The sequence below is a fragment of the Eschrichtius robustus genome, chromosome 13 (assembly GCF_028021215.1).
Source record: "Eschrichtius robustus isolate mEscRob2 chromosome 13, mEscRob2.pri, whole genome shotgun sequence".
Classification (NCBI taxonomy): domain Eukaryota; kingdom Metazoa; phylum Chordata; class Mammalia; order Artiodactyla; family Eschrichtiidae; genus Eschrichtius; species Eschrichtius robustus.
In genome coordinates, this window is record NC_090836.1 from 95,769,932 (window position 1) to 95,784,905 (window position 14,974).

The 14,974-nt window shown below is 57.0% G+C and overlaps 1 protein-coding gene across 1 annotated transcript; it reads right to left on the reverse strand.

The window, feature by feature from the left end:
* Window positions 1–1,018: 1,018 nt before the first annotated feature.
* On the reverse strand, window positions 1,019–14,439 carry IL2RB (interleukin 2 receptor subunit beta). The gene is made up of 9 exons (XM_068561885.1): window positions 14,352–14,439; window positions 13,809–13,923; window positions 12,873–12,951; window positions 10,119–10,224; window positions 8,505–8,653; window positions 6,985–7,150; window positions 6,307–6,427; window positions 4,794–4,878; window positions 1,019–1,777 (listed from the first exon to the last, which is right to left on the reverse strand). The coding sequence occupies exons 1-9, from the start codon at window positions 14,437–14,439 to the stop codon at window positions 1,019–1,021; spliced, it is 1,668 nt and encodes a 555-aa protein (XP_068417986.1).
* Between the last annotated feature and the right edge of the window lie 535 nt (window positions 14,440–14,974).

Here is a 14,974-nt window from a genome sequence, read left to right on the forward strand (position 1 = left end):
GGGGCCCAAGGGAGGGCTCCCTGTGACAGCATCAGGACCTGCCACTAGGAGGGGTTTACTTTCCAGCCGCATGCTACTGTGAAGCCATTGTGGAAAGATCCAGCCGGTGTCCAATTTGCTGGGGCATTTGTGTCCATACTTGGGCCACAGCGTTAAGGATGCTGTAGCCAAGCATTCAAAGGTCACAAGAGATCCCAAAGGGGAAGTGACAGGGCCACTTTGTCCAGCCACCCTGTGACCCTGAGAGCCTGTCCCTCCAGCACCGAATCTCAAAGTTTGGGCACATTGAAGGAGGTGGTGTTTCCCTCCCAGGGAAGCAGAACTGACCCTTGCAGGATAAAGGGAGCTTGTCACCTAGGTGAGGGAGGAGAGGGCACCCCAGGCACAGGGAAGAGCATGTGTAAAGGTGTGGGGGAATGAGGGAGCTCCGAGTGGCTCAGTAGGACTCTTGGGAGGCTACCAGAAGGGAATGTCCCAACACGATGCTGGAGGGGCAAGGGGAGGGCCAAGAAGTGGTGCTGAGGGCAGTGGGGAGCCAAGGCAGGGTTTTAAACCCAGAGCAGCATAGCCCTATTTGCGTTCTGGAAAGAGCACTCTGGTTGTCGTGTGGTGGGTGGGTGTGAGGGCGTGTGACTGGGGCAGGAAGCCCTGTGAGGAGCCCAGGGTGAAGGCCCGTGGAGAACCACGAATTCTCCCTGAAGAGTAGCTGCAGGACTGGAGAGGAGGGACGCTTCAGAGGCAAAACCCGCAGGACTCCACGATTGATGAGGGAGTGGGGAGTCAAAGTGCCTCTCCCTGCAAAGTTCTTGGCTTGGGCCGTAGGACCAGGGAGCAGCAAATGAGGTGTGGAAGCGAACAGCCGAGTGTGCAGGGCTGGGTGAGGGCCCTCTGGCCAGAGATGACCGGGGGCAGCTGGACACCGCGTATCAGCAGTGGACAAGCCTCACAGACAGAGAGTCCTCAGCTGGGCCTGGTGCAGCAGCGGAAGGCCACCTGCCTCCCAGCCCTGGCCGTCTGTCTACACTGCGTGAGCCGGGTCCTGATCCTGGAGCTCTTGGAGGGACAGGTAGACATCGGTGTTCAGGGTCAGGCAGGAGATGGGGGCCCGGACTTGGCCTTGCCCAGGAGAGCTGGCCCAGGGGAAGCCGGCCCCCTCCCTCGGGCTGGGGACAGACACCTCCACTCCTGCTTCTCCCGGCGCCGGCTCCGGGGGTGACTGCAAATCCACCAGGTCAGGGGCTTCCGGGGTGGGAGGCCCCAGGGGCTGGGGGTCCCAGTCTCCAGGGACTCCCTCCTGCGGGGCGGAGGGCAGCCTCTCTTCACCAGCCCCAGTGCCCCCCAGGGCAGTGTTCGGGGGGCCTGGGCCACCGAGGAGACTGGGGGAGAAGAGCAGCAGGTCGTCCCCAGGGGGGAAGGTGCAGTAGGCATCCTCTTCCCCTGGAGGAGGTGGCAGGGGTGGGAGAAGAGCCCCCTCTGGCACCCCGGGCCCACCCTCATCGGGCTCCTCCATGAAGGGGTCGTAGGCAAAGTACACCTGGCAGGCCTCAATCTCCAGGGCGTTTGGGAGGTGGAAGAAGAAGTAGCCCTGGTTGGTGAAGCAGCTGGTCACCGAGTGGCCGCTGGTCTCGGTTGAGGATGGCGAGCCCTTGTCCTGCTGCTGCAGAAGGAGCAGCTGCGTGGCCTTGGAGTCCCTGTCCAGCACCTCCAGTGGGGAGATCTCGGGCAGTGGGCCGCTGGGGCTGAAGGAGGATGAGGGGAAGGGCGAGGAGAGCCACTTCTGCCAGGAGAAAGAGCAGCGGGAGGGTGAGTGGCCACCTCTTCCAGACTCAGCAACGTCCCCTAACTTGTCCTCCTTCAGCAGTCCGCTCAGGGCTGCCCCCTCCGGGAAGCCCTCCTTGACTGTAGCCCCCACCTCCCAAACACACACACACACACACACACACACACAAACCCTGCCCACTGGTTTGGGGAACCCTCTGCATCAGCCCAGGGGGTGTGGCTGTTTCCCAGGCCCAGCACAGGCCTTCCTGGCTCGCTGTAGGTGCCCAGGGGATGTCTTGGTTCAATGTGTGACTGTTTATCAAGCAGCTCCTGTGAGCCTGGTGCCGCTCTCGGTCCCGGGAACATAGCAATTGGTAGAATCCTCAGAGTGTCTGGTGGGGACCAGTGAGAGTGTGTGAACCAACCAACCACTGCTGAAGCAGAAAGGGTCCCGAGAGCACATCACAGTCACCATACAGCTGCCCAGAGAGGGCCTGTGCCCGGGCCCTGATCACACAGCCAGCAGGTGGAAGAGCTGGGTCCCAGGTTCCCCACTCACACTGCCATGGAACCATCTCCAGTGGGGAGCTAATTGTCCCCCAGTTGACCACTCCCTCCTGGTGCCCTGCAGCCCTCCACCCCCCATGCCCTCCATCCACAGAGAGAGGAAAGCACCCATCAGGGCACTTCTCAGTTGCTCTGGAGTCCACAGAGCCCTGGCAAGGAACAGGGAGACCTGGGTTCCAGCCCTGGCGCTGGCACTCTCTAGCTGTGTGACCCTGGGCAGGTCACTGTACCTCTCTGAGCCTCAATTCCACATTTAGCTGCCTCTTTCCTGACTTCCTCACTATGGGCCAGCAGAGAGATGTTAAAGAAGAAAATGAAGGTGGAAACACCTGGCACAGGTAAAATGCAGACTACCCAGCAGAAGTGTAGGGGAGTGTTCACCCCTCAGGGCAGGGTGATGGGGCCTCAAGAGGGTGCCCTTGAGAACCCCCAACAGCCTTCTGTCCTGGGACCCCTCTGCAGCTGGACTGTGGTCCCCCCAGCACAGGGACCAGGCCTGATGGGACCAGGCCCCCCGCACTCTTGTGCCCAGCACAGGGCCTAGGGGCCCAGTTGATGTTCTGCAGATGAATTAATGGACCAGAAGAGAAACATCCTGGTTCTCCGTTCCCGGAGTGAGTTCCCGGGGCTGAGCCACTCGACAAAATCTACACCCTCCCCCAAACCAGGAGTTCATGTTACAGGAGAAAAGGCCGAGAGAGAGGGAGAGCGAGGGCAAACTAAGGATGGCAAAGAGGGATAGCAGGCTAGGGAGGCAGGGAAAGAGCCAGGTCAGGTGTGGCTCCAATGCTAGAAGAAGCAGCAGAGGGCAGGGCCAGGCAGCAGTGCTGAGCAGGGGCCAGAAGAAAAAGAGGGCAGGCCTGGGGCCAGCACTGGTGTGCTGGGCCTCGCTGGGCCGCCCTCAGAGCTGTGTGTGGTCAGGCACTTCCTGGGCCTAGGCCTCCATCCACAATGCCCTGAAGCGCAGATGGGCGGGGGGCACAGGAAGAGACTCATCCCCCTTCATATACACTGGCACACGCGTTCCCAGGTCCCACAGGCAGGGCAGTGGGCCTTGCAGTCTTGGAGCCGGGGGTTCTGGGGCAGAGAGAGAGAGAGCAGCTGGCCTGTCACCCACATGCAGAGGAGAGGGTGGGGTCCCTCTTGGCCAGCCCCCAGTCACATCATGCATCCCCAGGGCCTCCTCAGGACACCCCCTCCACACAGCAGGCCTGGGCCAGGCATCTAGACCTGGGGATGACCTCGTGGGAAGATGGAGTGGCTTGCAACTCTCTAGAAAGGACCCCAGTCCCACCTCAAAATGTCCTAAGCCCATAGAATGAGAAGGACTTCAAGGCAGAAGAGGTCTGAGGATGCATCTAGTCCTGCCTCCAGCCGGTTCCAATGTAGGAATCCCTTCTGCCATGTGGCTGACACATAGTCAGCCAAGGCTGACTTGAATACCTCTGTTGATGGGGAGCTCACTACATTTAGGGCTGAAGGAGGAATTTTAAGGAGATACATTCCCCCTCATCAAGAGTGCTGTAGGTAAGCTACCCCCAGTCATGGGAGTTTTCCGAAGAATTCCAGAAGGGGCTCTGATCAGCCCTGATAGAGAACACCAAAGCCAGCTCCTGACAGCTCTGGTCCAGCATGGCTTTCCAGCCCCTCAACATTCCTCCTGACTTCTCTCCGCCCCCACCTCACCGCCCCCCCCCTCCACCAACACCAATCCAGGGAGCCTAGAGCGGGGGTGGGGTGGTAGAAGCAGCCCACCACATCCCCCTACCCCCTTGAAACTTCCTTCCTGAAGCATGTGTGGGCTGAGGGAGGGGAGATGACTAAACTTTAAATGGCGCTGAGTGTTCTGACATGTGGGTGTGCACTTTTAAAATGAATCTGTGTTTTGTAACTAGAAATGCCTAGAGGCCTTGCTTACGTCTGTGATAAGTCACGGCGCCTGGCCAGGGAGTTTTTGCAAGAGCAGGGAAAGCACTAGCCCCACGGGGCAGGTCTGCACAGGGAGCGGGGTGGAGAGAACTTGCACCTGGCAAATCCTGCTCCATCAACAGCCTGGTGCCAGTAATTCTGGCTAGAGCTTCGTGAGCACTTGCTGTGTGCCAGGCAATGTCCTTGGGACCATACACATAGTAACATTATCCCCCCACCACCCACCATTTTACAGGTGAGGAAATTGAGACACCCAGAGGTTCTATAACTTGCCCAAGGCCACACAGCCAGGAAGTGGTGGAGCCGGGGTTAGAGCCCAGGCAGTCTGGCTCAGATGGGAGCTGCCATTCAGCCTGAGAACACTGGGGAAAGGGGCCCGCGTCCATCCGCGAGGCAGCTCACTTTACATTTCTTCTTCCACAAAGGGCAAAAACCCGCTGTTCCTGCACCTCCTCCCCACCCATTCCACACCACTGCCCACCCTCCGGCCAGCCCGTGCCAACTGCCTACTCTGTCCTCCACCTCCAGACTCCTACCTGGAAATCTCCTCCATGCTCGGAGCTCAGCTGGGAAAAGAACTCCGAGGGGTCTGGGATGTGACACTTCAGAACCTTCTTCAGCCTGGACAGGGGAGAGGAAGGGAGGGAAAGAGGGTGAGAAGGGAAGGGGACCACAGTGTCCTGCCATCAGCCCCGCAGCTCTGAGGGCAGGGCGCCGAGCTGTTCATTTATTTTGTCGGTATTGATCGTGTGCCCAGTAAGGGAGGGTACTGTGCTGGGCACTGGGGACGCAAGAATAGCCAACAGAGGAGGTCCCTGCTCTTAAGGAACTGACATTCTAATGGGGAGCCAGACAGTGAAGCAAGTGTGCAAGTTTACCATTCATTGTAATGAGGAGACAGAGGGCAGGATGCCATGCAAGAGAAGGATGCGAGGGTGGGGGACCATGCAAGCCAGAGCGGTAGGGGACAAAGAAGAAAGGGCTCTGATCAGCCCTAATAGAGCAGAGTGAACCAAGAGGAGGGAGGTAGGAGAGACACCAGATGGTGAGCCACCTAGTCAAGGCTGCCATGGACGGTGGTTCAAGCTGTGCACTGCCCAAGGGCACCTGGGGTTTTTTTGGGGGTGGGGGGGGCGCGGTGGTGAATGGAGGCTGAATTCCAGCCCATGCTCTGCTTGCCAAGCTGAGTGCCCCAGTATCTGTGTGCATCTGCCTCAAGTTGTATGCCACAGCCTCAAGACCCCCAGAAAACCTGGCTGCCACCCAGAGGTCCATGCTCGGGTCCCGAGCTCCTTTCTGGTCTCTGGCCACACCCACCTCCCTGCATTTTCAGTTCCTGGAATGCTCCTGCCTTGTTCCCACCCAGGATCTTTGGACAAGCTATTTCCTCCTCCTGAGATGTGCTCCCCGACCCTTCCCTGACTGGTTCACTTCTCCAGATTTCAGTGGACTCAATCATTACTTCCTCAGGGAAGCACCCCCCCGACCCCCGGCCACCCCTTAGCTGAGGTTCCTTTCCCTGTTGCCTGCTTCCAGTACATATGGTACCTTCCTTCCTTCACCAGCCTAATCACGTGTGTCGTTATAAACGTGCATGATTAAGATGGATCTGCCTTCCCCCATGGGACTGTGGGTCCATGAAGATGGGACGACATGCCTGTGGTTGCCCTTGCGTTCCCAGCAGTCAGCACCGTACCCAGCCCAGAGCTAGGACTCAGTAAATAAAGGAATAAACAAATGAATGCCCAGACACACGAGGACCCCCCAACACACAGGCAGCTGGCAAGTGCACACACACACGTACTCAAGTCCTGGGAATGATGCTCTGGGCAGGGCTCCCGTGGGGCTCTCCCCGCCCCACTCCCCTCGGGCTGGTTCCATGGGCTTCCATCTTTGGCGGAAAGGCCAGGTGTTAGGCAGGGAGGGCTCTTGGGAGGGCAGAGGGAGCACTGGAGAGTGAGAGCAGGGGGCTCAGCCCAGAACCTGACCTGGCGGGGAGGGGGTCGTGTCAGACAGGAGCATGAAGGACAGGGAGGGGAGCGCTCTTACCACAGCCTGTTGTACCGAAAGCTGGTCAGAAAGTAAACCAAGAGGGCAAAACCAAAAGCGCAGCTGAGGCCCAACATGATGTGGCCCAACCAAGGAAGGGTCGGGGTCTTCTTCCTGGTTGCTGCCCAGGGTGGGAGGAAGAGAAGGGGAGGGGTTAGAGAAGTGCCCCCACCCACCCTGGCTCAATCCAGCATCCCCCACCCATGACCTGGTGCTGAGGGACAGGCCGACCTCTGACCCAAGGCCTTTACAGGGTCCCAGCTGGTCCAGCAGTCCTGCTGTGTGCCCAGCCGACACGGGGCGTCGCGGCCGACATGCTTTGTCACAGCATCCCTGCCTCGGTACCATGGTACCCACTTTACAGATGAGGAAACAGGCTAACAGGTGAAAACAGCCCACCCCTGACCTCGGCAGAAACCAAGAGTTTGACGTTTCAGGGTGGAGAGAGTGGAAGGCGCCTCGCTGGCCTCCCCACGAACTCACAAGGCCAATGGCAAGTCCCACCCCCTCACTGGTCCCCTGTTCCCATCTGTAAAACACGCCCATGTTGCCCACCCTGTGGGTCACATCAAGTGAGCTAATGATGGCCAAAGGGCTCCATACCTACACCCCAAGCCTCCCGCACCAGCCACTGCCTCCTGCCAGAGCTGCATCCCCACCCCAGCTCCCCATCAGTACCTGCAGGCTTTGTCCTGAAGGCCAGGGGCTGGCTCCAGGGGCTCCAAGCCTCGTGGTTGCCTAGCTGGGGCCTGGCCCGCACCTGAAGCTCATACAGCGTGTCTGGAGCCAGCATCTCCAGGGAGATCCATTGCTGGTTCTGCCTGAGGGTCAGCGGCAGGGTGTCCTGGGGCAGAAACAGGGCTGTCAGACCAGAGGGGTCCCCACTGCCCACCTCACCTCCTGTGGCAGGGCTGGCCGAGACGCCGAGCAGAACAACACCTTCCTTTATTCCCTTCAGCCACCTGCCCTCCACTGTCCCCTCATCCTACAGAAAGGCTCCCTGACTACCCAGTTGCTGGGGCCCAAAACTCCAGGGTCATCCTAAACGCCTCCCACATCCAAAGCCATCTGCCAGTCAGCTGGTTCCACGTCCAGAACCTGGTTCCGCCTCTGGAAACTATCTCTGCACCCTTCCGCCTTCTCTCCACTCCTTCCTCCTCCAGGTCTGAGCTCCCACCACCTCTGGGCACCATACAAGGTCCCCCTGCTTCCCCTCCCCCCAACCCCGTGCTCTGCTATAGTCTATTCTCCACTCGACCAGAAAGAGGGATTTCCCAAACACTTCTCCCACCTCTGCATCACCCTTTTTGCTTTTCTTCCGGTGCCCTAGACACACAGGCCATGTCTTGCCTTTGCAATGGCTCTTTCTTCTGCTTGGAAGACCCTCCCCAGATCCTCAAAAGGTCAGCTCCTGCTTGAACCCCAGATCTCAGAAAGGCCTTCCCTGGTCACCTGAGTCTGAAGTAGCCTGGCCCAGCCCTTCTCAACTGCGTTATCACATTTAATTTTCATGATAGTATGTATCAACATCCCATAGTCTCCTGTTTCTGGGCACCGGCTGTCTGCCCCCATCCCCCATGTGAGTTTCCTGAGAGCAGGCAGCTCATCAGGCCCGCCCTCCACTCTCTCCCCGCATCTAGCACGTAGTAGGTACTCAGTGAACGTTTGTTGAGTGAGTGAGTGAGTGTGAGTGAGTGAGAGAATAAAGGAATGGATAAGTGAATGAGTAAGCAACCAACCCCTGTGGACTTGTTTTTTTATAGTTTGTTTTTTTTTTTTTTTTTTTTGGCAGCACCCCTTGGCATGTGGGACCTTATTTCCCGGACCAGGGATCAAACCCATGCCCCCTACAGGGGAAGGGCGGAGTCTTAACCACTGGACCGTCAGGAAGTCCCAGCTCCCGTGGACTTGGACCACACTGGATTTGAAGAGGGAAGGGTGGTTGCCCAGGGCCTCTGAAATCTCCAGAGAGGGCAGTCGCCTGCCTCTTGGCTTTGTAAATCTTGCCTGGAATCCACCACCAGCTGGACCCCTGGGGTGTCAGGGGACACACGGAGGGAGGGGGAAGCGGGGCAGGCAGTACAGAGGAGCGGCAGCGGCTGCTTAGGGGCTTCTGTGGCTTTGCTGAGATGAAGGACAGCCAGGGTGACGAGGACAGGAAGGAATCAGGGCAGGTCCGGGTGGAGCTAGGTACTCACCTCCCAGCTGCAGCCCGGGGACCTTGTCCGGACCTCAAACTCCACGCTGCTCTGAATGTAGTGGGAGAACTGGGAGACATTCCAGGTTATGTTGCCTCTGTGGGTCCCTATGTGGACGACTTGGAGGGAGTGGGGGGACATCAGACGAACTGGAGACGGGAAGAGATAAAAGGAGAGAGAAAAAGCTTGGGGGACACCGGAGGCTGATGCTGAGATGAGAAAGCCGTGCCGGGCTCCCACCTCCACCTTTGCACGTGCTGCTCCTCCCTCCCTGCGTTCCCTTTCCCCGGAGACTGGCAGGTCCCTGCTCAAATATCACATATTCAGAGAAGCCTTCCCCAACCACCAACCACTCTCTGTCCCCCTCACCTGTTTCATTTCTCTTCCTAGCACTTATCAACACCCAACATATTAAATATCTACTTCTGGTCCTTTATTCATTTTCTGTCTCCCCCACCAGACTCTGAGCTCGTTGAGGGCAGTGACTTGATTCTTCCGGGTATCCTTGGTGCCTGGAACATTACCTGGCACATGGTAGGCCCTTGATTAAATACCTGCTGAATGAATGAATCAAGGCAGCCTTTCTCTGCACTCAGAATTGATCAGAGAGTTTTACCTGGATCATCTCATTTATTTTACTTAATTCTATTTCATCAACCTTATATGATTGTAAGATTGTATGATTCTGAAGTTCAATTGTTCTAAATTTTTATACATCTGAGACTCTGTAGAACCACACAAATAATAATAAGCAAATGTTTATTGAGCACGTGCTAAGCAGTTTCTGTGTCTTGGCTTATAGGCTACTTACAGCAACCACGGGCAGTGGGTAATTGGTTATCCCCACTTTACAGATGAGGAAACTGAGGCTCAGACATGTTAAATGATCTGCCAGTCAGATTGCACTCAATTAAGGCAGGGCTGCATTTAGAACCCTGGATCTCACCCTCTGCCCCCGTCTCTTCCCTAGAGATGACCTCCAAGTTCGGGAAGGGAGGTGGGTGAAGGCTGGGGGTGGGGCAGGGCACTCAGTCGTTCAACAAACCTTCCCAGAGCGCTGCCCAGATCGAGCCTGATGCTGAGTATTCAGAATGGAGACATGGGGATGGCAGAGGCTCTACCCTCAGGGAAGTTCACAGCCCAATGAGGGAGACAGACCCATAATCAGGCAGCAAAGACCCAGGACATAAACACCCTGAAAGAGGTGGGGGAGTCTGGGAAGGACTCCTGGAGGAGGTGACTCTTCACTGAGCCTTGAAGGGTGAGTGGGAATTTTCCGGGTGGGAAGAGCCTTCCAAGCAGTGGGGCCAGCGCGTGCAAGGACTCAGAGGCATGGATGGGCAAGTTGAATCTGGAGAACTGGGCTTTGGTGTGGCAGGAATATAGGCCATGAGAGGAGGCATGCTGGAGAGGGAAGCCAGGCCAAGTGGCCTTGAACGCCAGGGTAGGGACCCGGGACTTCATCCCAAGTTCAGCGGGCAGTGGGTTGGTCAGATGTGGGCATGGAAGCTGATGGGGAGAGACTGGAGCAGGGTGATCCCAGAGGGGGAGACAGGGAGGGAGGTGCCCACCCCCCCAACCCCCGCCCAGCCCCACCCTGGAGTCCTCTCTCACTGTTGTCAAAGGGCTTGAAAGTCTGGGTCATCATCCTCCTCCACCTCTCCCCTTCGCGGCACGTCACGGTCAAGTTGATGACGTCAACTATGGTCAGTTTCTGAGACTGCAAGGGAAGGAGGCCAGGGATGTAGCTGCCGGCAGCTGGTGCGGGGAGGGGGAGGCTGCTGGGATGAGGACGGGGGAGGACAGGAGGGGAGACCACGACTGCGACAAGCTGGACCCCCTCCCTGGGCCCCTCCGTCTAAGGCAGGGCCCAGCAAGCTTTCTGAAAAGGGTCAGTTAGTTAATATGTTTGACTCTGCAGGTCATATGGTCTCTGTCACGACTATTCAACTTTGCCGTTGTCATATGAGAGCGAACGCGCTTGGCTGTGTGCCAATAAAACTTTATTTATAAAAACAGGCAGCAGGCTGGCTTTGGCCCATGGGCCATAGTAATTTGTCAATCCCTGATCCAAGTGAAGTGAGCTGCCTTGGGAGGGAGGGAGTTCCCCGTCACAAGAGGTGTGCAAGCAGGATGAGCCCCCAAGAAGGTGCAGGCCCGGGCCTATGCTTGCATTATAGCTTTGAGTGTGAAAGCTTCCTCTCCCCCATCTCTCTCCACCCCCGCACCCTCACTTTTCTGGAAGGAAATGGCTAGGAACCAGCATCTCCTGTGGGCAGGCACTGTTCAGGTACCTTAGGCGCTTCTCTGGCTGATGCTCACAGTTGCCCATCCACACACTGCAGGTGTGAAACCTGAGGCTGGGACTGGTTAAGGGACTTGCCCCAAATCACACAACTGGTCAGCAGGGGAGCCTGGATGCAAACTCAGGCCTCTGCATCCAGAGCCCCACAGAGACCGTAGCCCTGGCCAAGTGAACGGCTTACGGCCGCCTCCTCCCTGTGCGGAGGGCAGCCCTGCAGCCCGGCAGGAGGAGGGTCTGGTGCAGACCCTGTTAGCATCTGCATTCCGGGGTCCGGGGTGGTGTTTTCAGGCCCAGGACCCTGGGCACAGTCCCTCTGACCTGCCGCAGGACCCACTGTAAACAAACCTTGAACTTGATCATCAGAGTTCCTGGAGCGGAGAACAATTGCTTCGTCTCCACCCCGAGGACCCTGCCCCAGCCGCCTACCAGCTGCTATGGGGGCCAGATTTTCCCAGATAATAATAGTATCATCACATTATTACAGTAAGTCCCCTACATATGAACGAGTTCCGTTCCGAGAGCACGCTTGTAAGTCCAATTTGTCCGTAAGTCCAACAAAGTTAGCTTAGGTACCCAACTAACACAATCGGTTATATACCACTGCTTTTACACTTGCTTCCACCAGGCATCCCGGGCTTGAAATAAAGATACTGTACTACTGTACTCTATACAGTACTGTACAGTAAAGTGCAAAAAGCACAACCACTTGTAGAGGATGCACGCACGTGACAACGTACGCCAGACACATGAACTAACTTACACGATTGGACATGCAAACGCACATTCACACCTTTGAAAGTTTGCAGCTTGAAGGTTCGTATGTAGGGGACTTACTGTATTATTATTAATATAATTGTCATTGTTGCAAAGATGCCAATAATACGTTCTGCTGAGTACTGACCCTGTGCCAGGCACTCTACTAAGCACCGCATGTATATTATCTCATTTAATTCTCTCAGTACCCAATGAGACGAGCACAATTGCTATTCTCATCCTACAGCTGAGGAGACTGAAGCACAGAGAGGCTGAGGGACTTGCCTAAGGCCACACAGCTAGGTGAGGCAAGGATCTGAAGCCAGACCATCTGCAGAGCTCAAGGGGACAGGCACAGCAATCTGGTTCGAGGGGCTCTGCCTTTATCAGCTACACTGTGTCATGTGAGCCCGTCTCCACATTCTCCTGCTCCTGGAGAATGTACAGAACCTGATAAGGGTTGGAAAATGTGGTCTGGGCATCCCTGGTGCCCACCGCTGCCAAGAAAGGTTTGCCAGACAATAATCTGATGGACACAGCCTCCTGCTCTTTGAGAGGCAGCCTAGTGTAAGGTTGAAAGGCCCAGGCTGGGGGTCTCACAGACCTGGGTTCAATCCCAGCTCTGCCTCTCCCTGGCTATGTGACTTGGGCAGGGACCTCACCTCTCTGAGCCTCAGTTTCCTCATTGATAAGAAGGGGACAGTGCTGGTACCCACGCATAGTCGTAAGGATCCCCTGGCAATCGTGTCAAATGCATGTTCTGTTCTGAGTGGCGTTCTAAGCGCTTGATCCTCAGAACAACCCTACCAGGTAAGGATCGTTAATATTCCCTTTTACAGAAGGGGTAACTGGGACTCAGAAGATGCTCAACGTCACCCAGCTGGTATAGGATGGAGCCAGGGATGGAACCCGGACCGTCCAGCTGTGCAATCCACACTGTTAACCCCACCCCACCCTGTACTTGCCCAGACCTCGGGAGGAGTCGGATATGGGGGTTATTATGACTAGTAGGTGCTCTCCCCACTTGATAAGGAACACAGGAGTGTCACAGGCTCCACAAAGCATGGGGGACACAGCAGGAGCAGAGGCAGAGTGGCCGATGCCTCACGTACCTCGGATCCCTCAACCCCCAGGTCAGGCCTCTGTTCTCCTTGGATGCCACCTCCCTCCTTCTGCCTCCTCAGCCCCAGAAGCCTGCTGTGCCGCAGCCCCTGGGCACTGGGCTTGCTGGGCCCCAGCTCCTCCCCTGGAAGGACGCCCCTCTGCACCCACCGGCCCCCTGGCCTCTCCCCTCAGCTACGGCTACTCACATCTGGGGGTCCTAGGATGAGGTTACACGCCCAGGATCCCGGCTTCACTGGGAGCAGCTCACAGGATCCGTTCCACTGCCTTTCAAGACAAAAGAACCCTCTTAGAAGAAAAAGAGGGACCCCCCCCCCCCACCACCCCAGAGCTGGCCCTTGGGAGAGTCCCCATGCAGCGCTGCTGGTCTGTGCCCGGGCTCTATGCCAACCCCCACGTGCCGACCTCCCTTCGTGAGCATCTTTTCCTGCCTCTTCATCCCAGCCAGGCCTCACGGCGGCTAAAGTGATCTAGAAACAAACCAGTTCAGGACACACGGCCTTCCCCGCCTAAAGCCCTCCAAAGTCTCCCCATAGGGTTTAGGGTGAAGATGATTCTTGATGAGGCCTTCAGAGCCCCTTGTAATCACCATCCACCTGGGAGCCAAGGTCAAACCCCAAAGCCACCTCTGCTGGCTGCCACCGGGATGTTTGGATCACGGTGACACTTCACCATCTCCTTCCCAGTCTCCAGTTTCCCCAGCCATTCCCCAGTTCCCTGTCCCCACGGCTGCCCTAGGCATCTGTCAAAATCCCAGGTTACTCAAAAAGTTTGGGGATCCCTCTTCTGCCCCCTTTGCCTCTAACACTGAGTCCAGCCTCGGCATAGCAGGTGAGCAGCCCTATGTCCCCAAACTACCTTGTCTGGCTCATGCCCAGCCCCTCCACTGCAGCCTGGACTGCACGCCCCACTGCCATTCAGGCTCCAGGAGTCTAAATAGCCGACCCCCAAGTTCTTGCAGACTCCTGTGACACCAAGAGTCTGTGGGTCCTATTAGTCCAAGATTCTCAAAGTGCAGAGTTCTTGGGGTCTGAGAGCTAGGATTTCAATAGTCTAAAAGTCAGTGACTATCAGATCTCACATCCCTGAGATTCTGTACATTTGTCTCTCGACCCCACACACACCTTTTATCCGGCTGAGCATGGATGTGGCAGGTCGTGACCTGCAGTCCCCCATCCCGTCTCCAGGCACAGGAGATATTGGCTCTCGAGTTGTAGAAGCACGTGAGCTCGGAAGCATCTGCTGGTAAGATGAGGCGTGCGTGGCTGGCTGCAGGGTGCCCATGGCCCTCTGAGGTTCCCCCGCCACTCCTGCACCTACCAGGTGAGGAAGTAGTCAATCCTGGCAGGCAGAGAAGGGGTTCGTGAATCCCTTTGAGAGAGGACAAAACTGAGCCCCATAGCCTGCAGTGACCCCCAGACAGGTCGAGGCAGGGCAGGGACAAGAAGACGGTGTCTTCCTGCGGCTTGGAGGGGCACGTGGGTGCGGCACGGGCAGGTGGAGGGCTGAGGGAGATGGTCTCTGGTCCCATTGCCCCCCTCCCCCCCGCCTCCTGCCCCAGCGGATGGAGCTTCTGCCAAGAAGCCGGGGTCCTGGAAGAAGTTCTAGAAGGGCCTTGGCCTCCTCCCTGAGGGAAAGCACAGTGGTCCAGATGCCAGGGTCCTCACCGTTCACCGATGTAGATGCCCGAGGGATGGCCAGGGGCAAGAGGAGGACAAGGAAGGACCGACACCAGGACAGAGCAGGAGCCGCCATCACATCCGCGGGTGGGAGCTGGGGAAGGGAGCCCTGGATGGAGGAAGAAGGGGAGAGAACACGAGTGAGCACCCAGCCGCGTCCTCCCCTGCCTAAGAGACAGGCTGGGCCCCGTCCTCTCAAGGTGCACCCCTCTGCTCCCCACATGCCAGCCTCAGGGCCTTTGAATCTGTTGGTCCCTCTATCCCACACATGTTCTTTCCTTCCCTTTTGAGATTCTGGGACCCATGTTTTCATTGCTGAAAGGACTCTCAGAGCAGGCCCAACCCCTTGTTCAAAAGTTGGGGAAACTGAGGCCCAGAAAGAGGAAAGATTTGCTTACGTCCACATAGGGAGGCCAGCTCAGAGCTGGAATTAGAACCCACCTCCTCTCTACCCGGCTGCTCCCTTAACCACACCAAAACTATTTGTCAAGAGGTTCCTCTGTGCTGGGCTCTATTTTAAACTCTTTAACTGCAGCAATAAGAGCATCTACTGGAGATACACTCATTATCCCCATTTTCAGATGAGAAACTGAGGCACAGAGAGGTGAAGC

What these genes read in the sequence shown, in the direction of transcription:
- IL2RB (XM_068561885.1), bottom strand. Translation starts at nt 14,439, where the DNA reads ATGGCGGCTCCTGCTCTGTCCTGGTGTCGGTCCTTCCTTGTCCTCCTC. An exon ending in GGCATCTACATCGGTGAACG is followed by an intron (nt 13,924 to 14,351) that starts GTGAGGACCCTG and finishes TCTTACCAGCAG; the next exon opens with ATGCTTCCGAGCTCACGTGC. An exon ending in CATGCTCAGCCGGATAAAAG is followed by an intron (nt 12,952 to 13,808) that starts GTGTGTGTGGGG and finishes TTGTCTTGAAAG; the next exon opens with GCAGTGGAACGGATCCTGTG.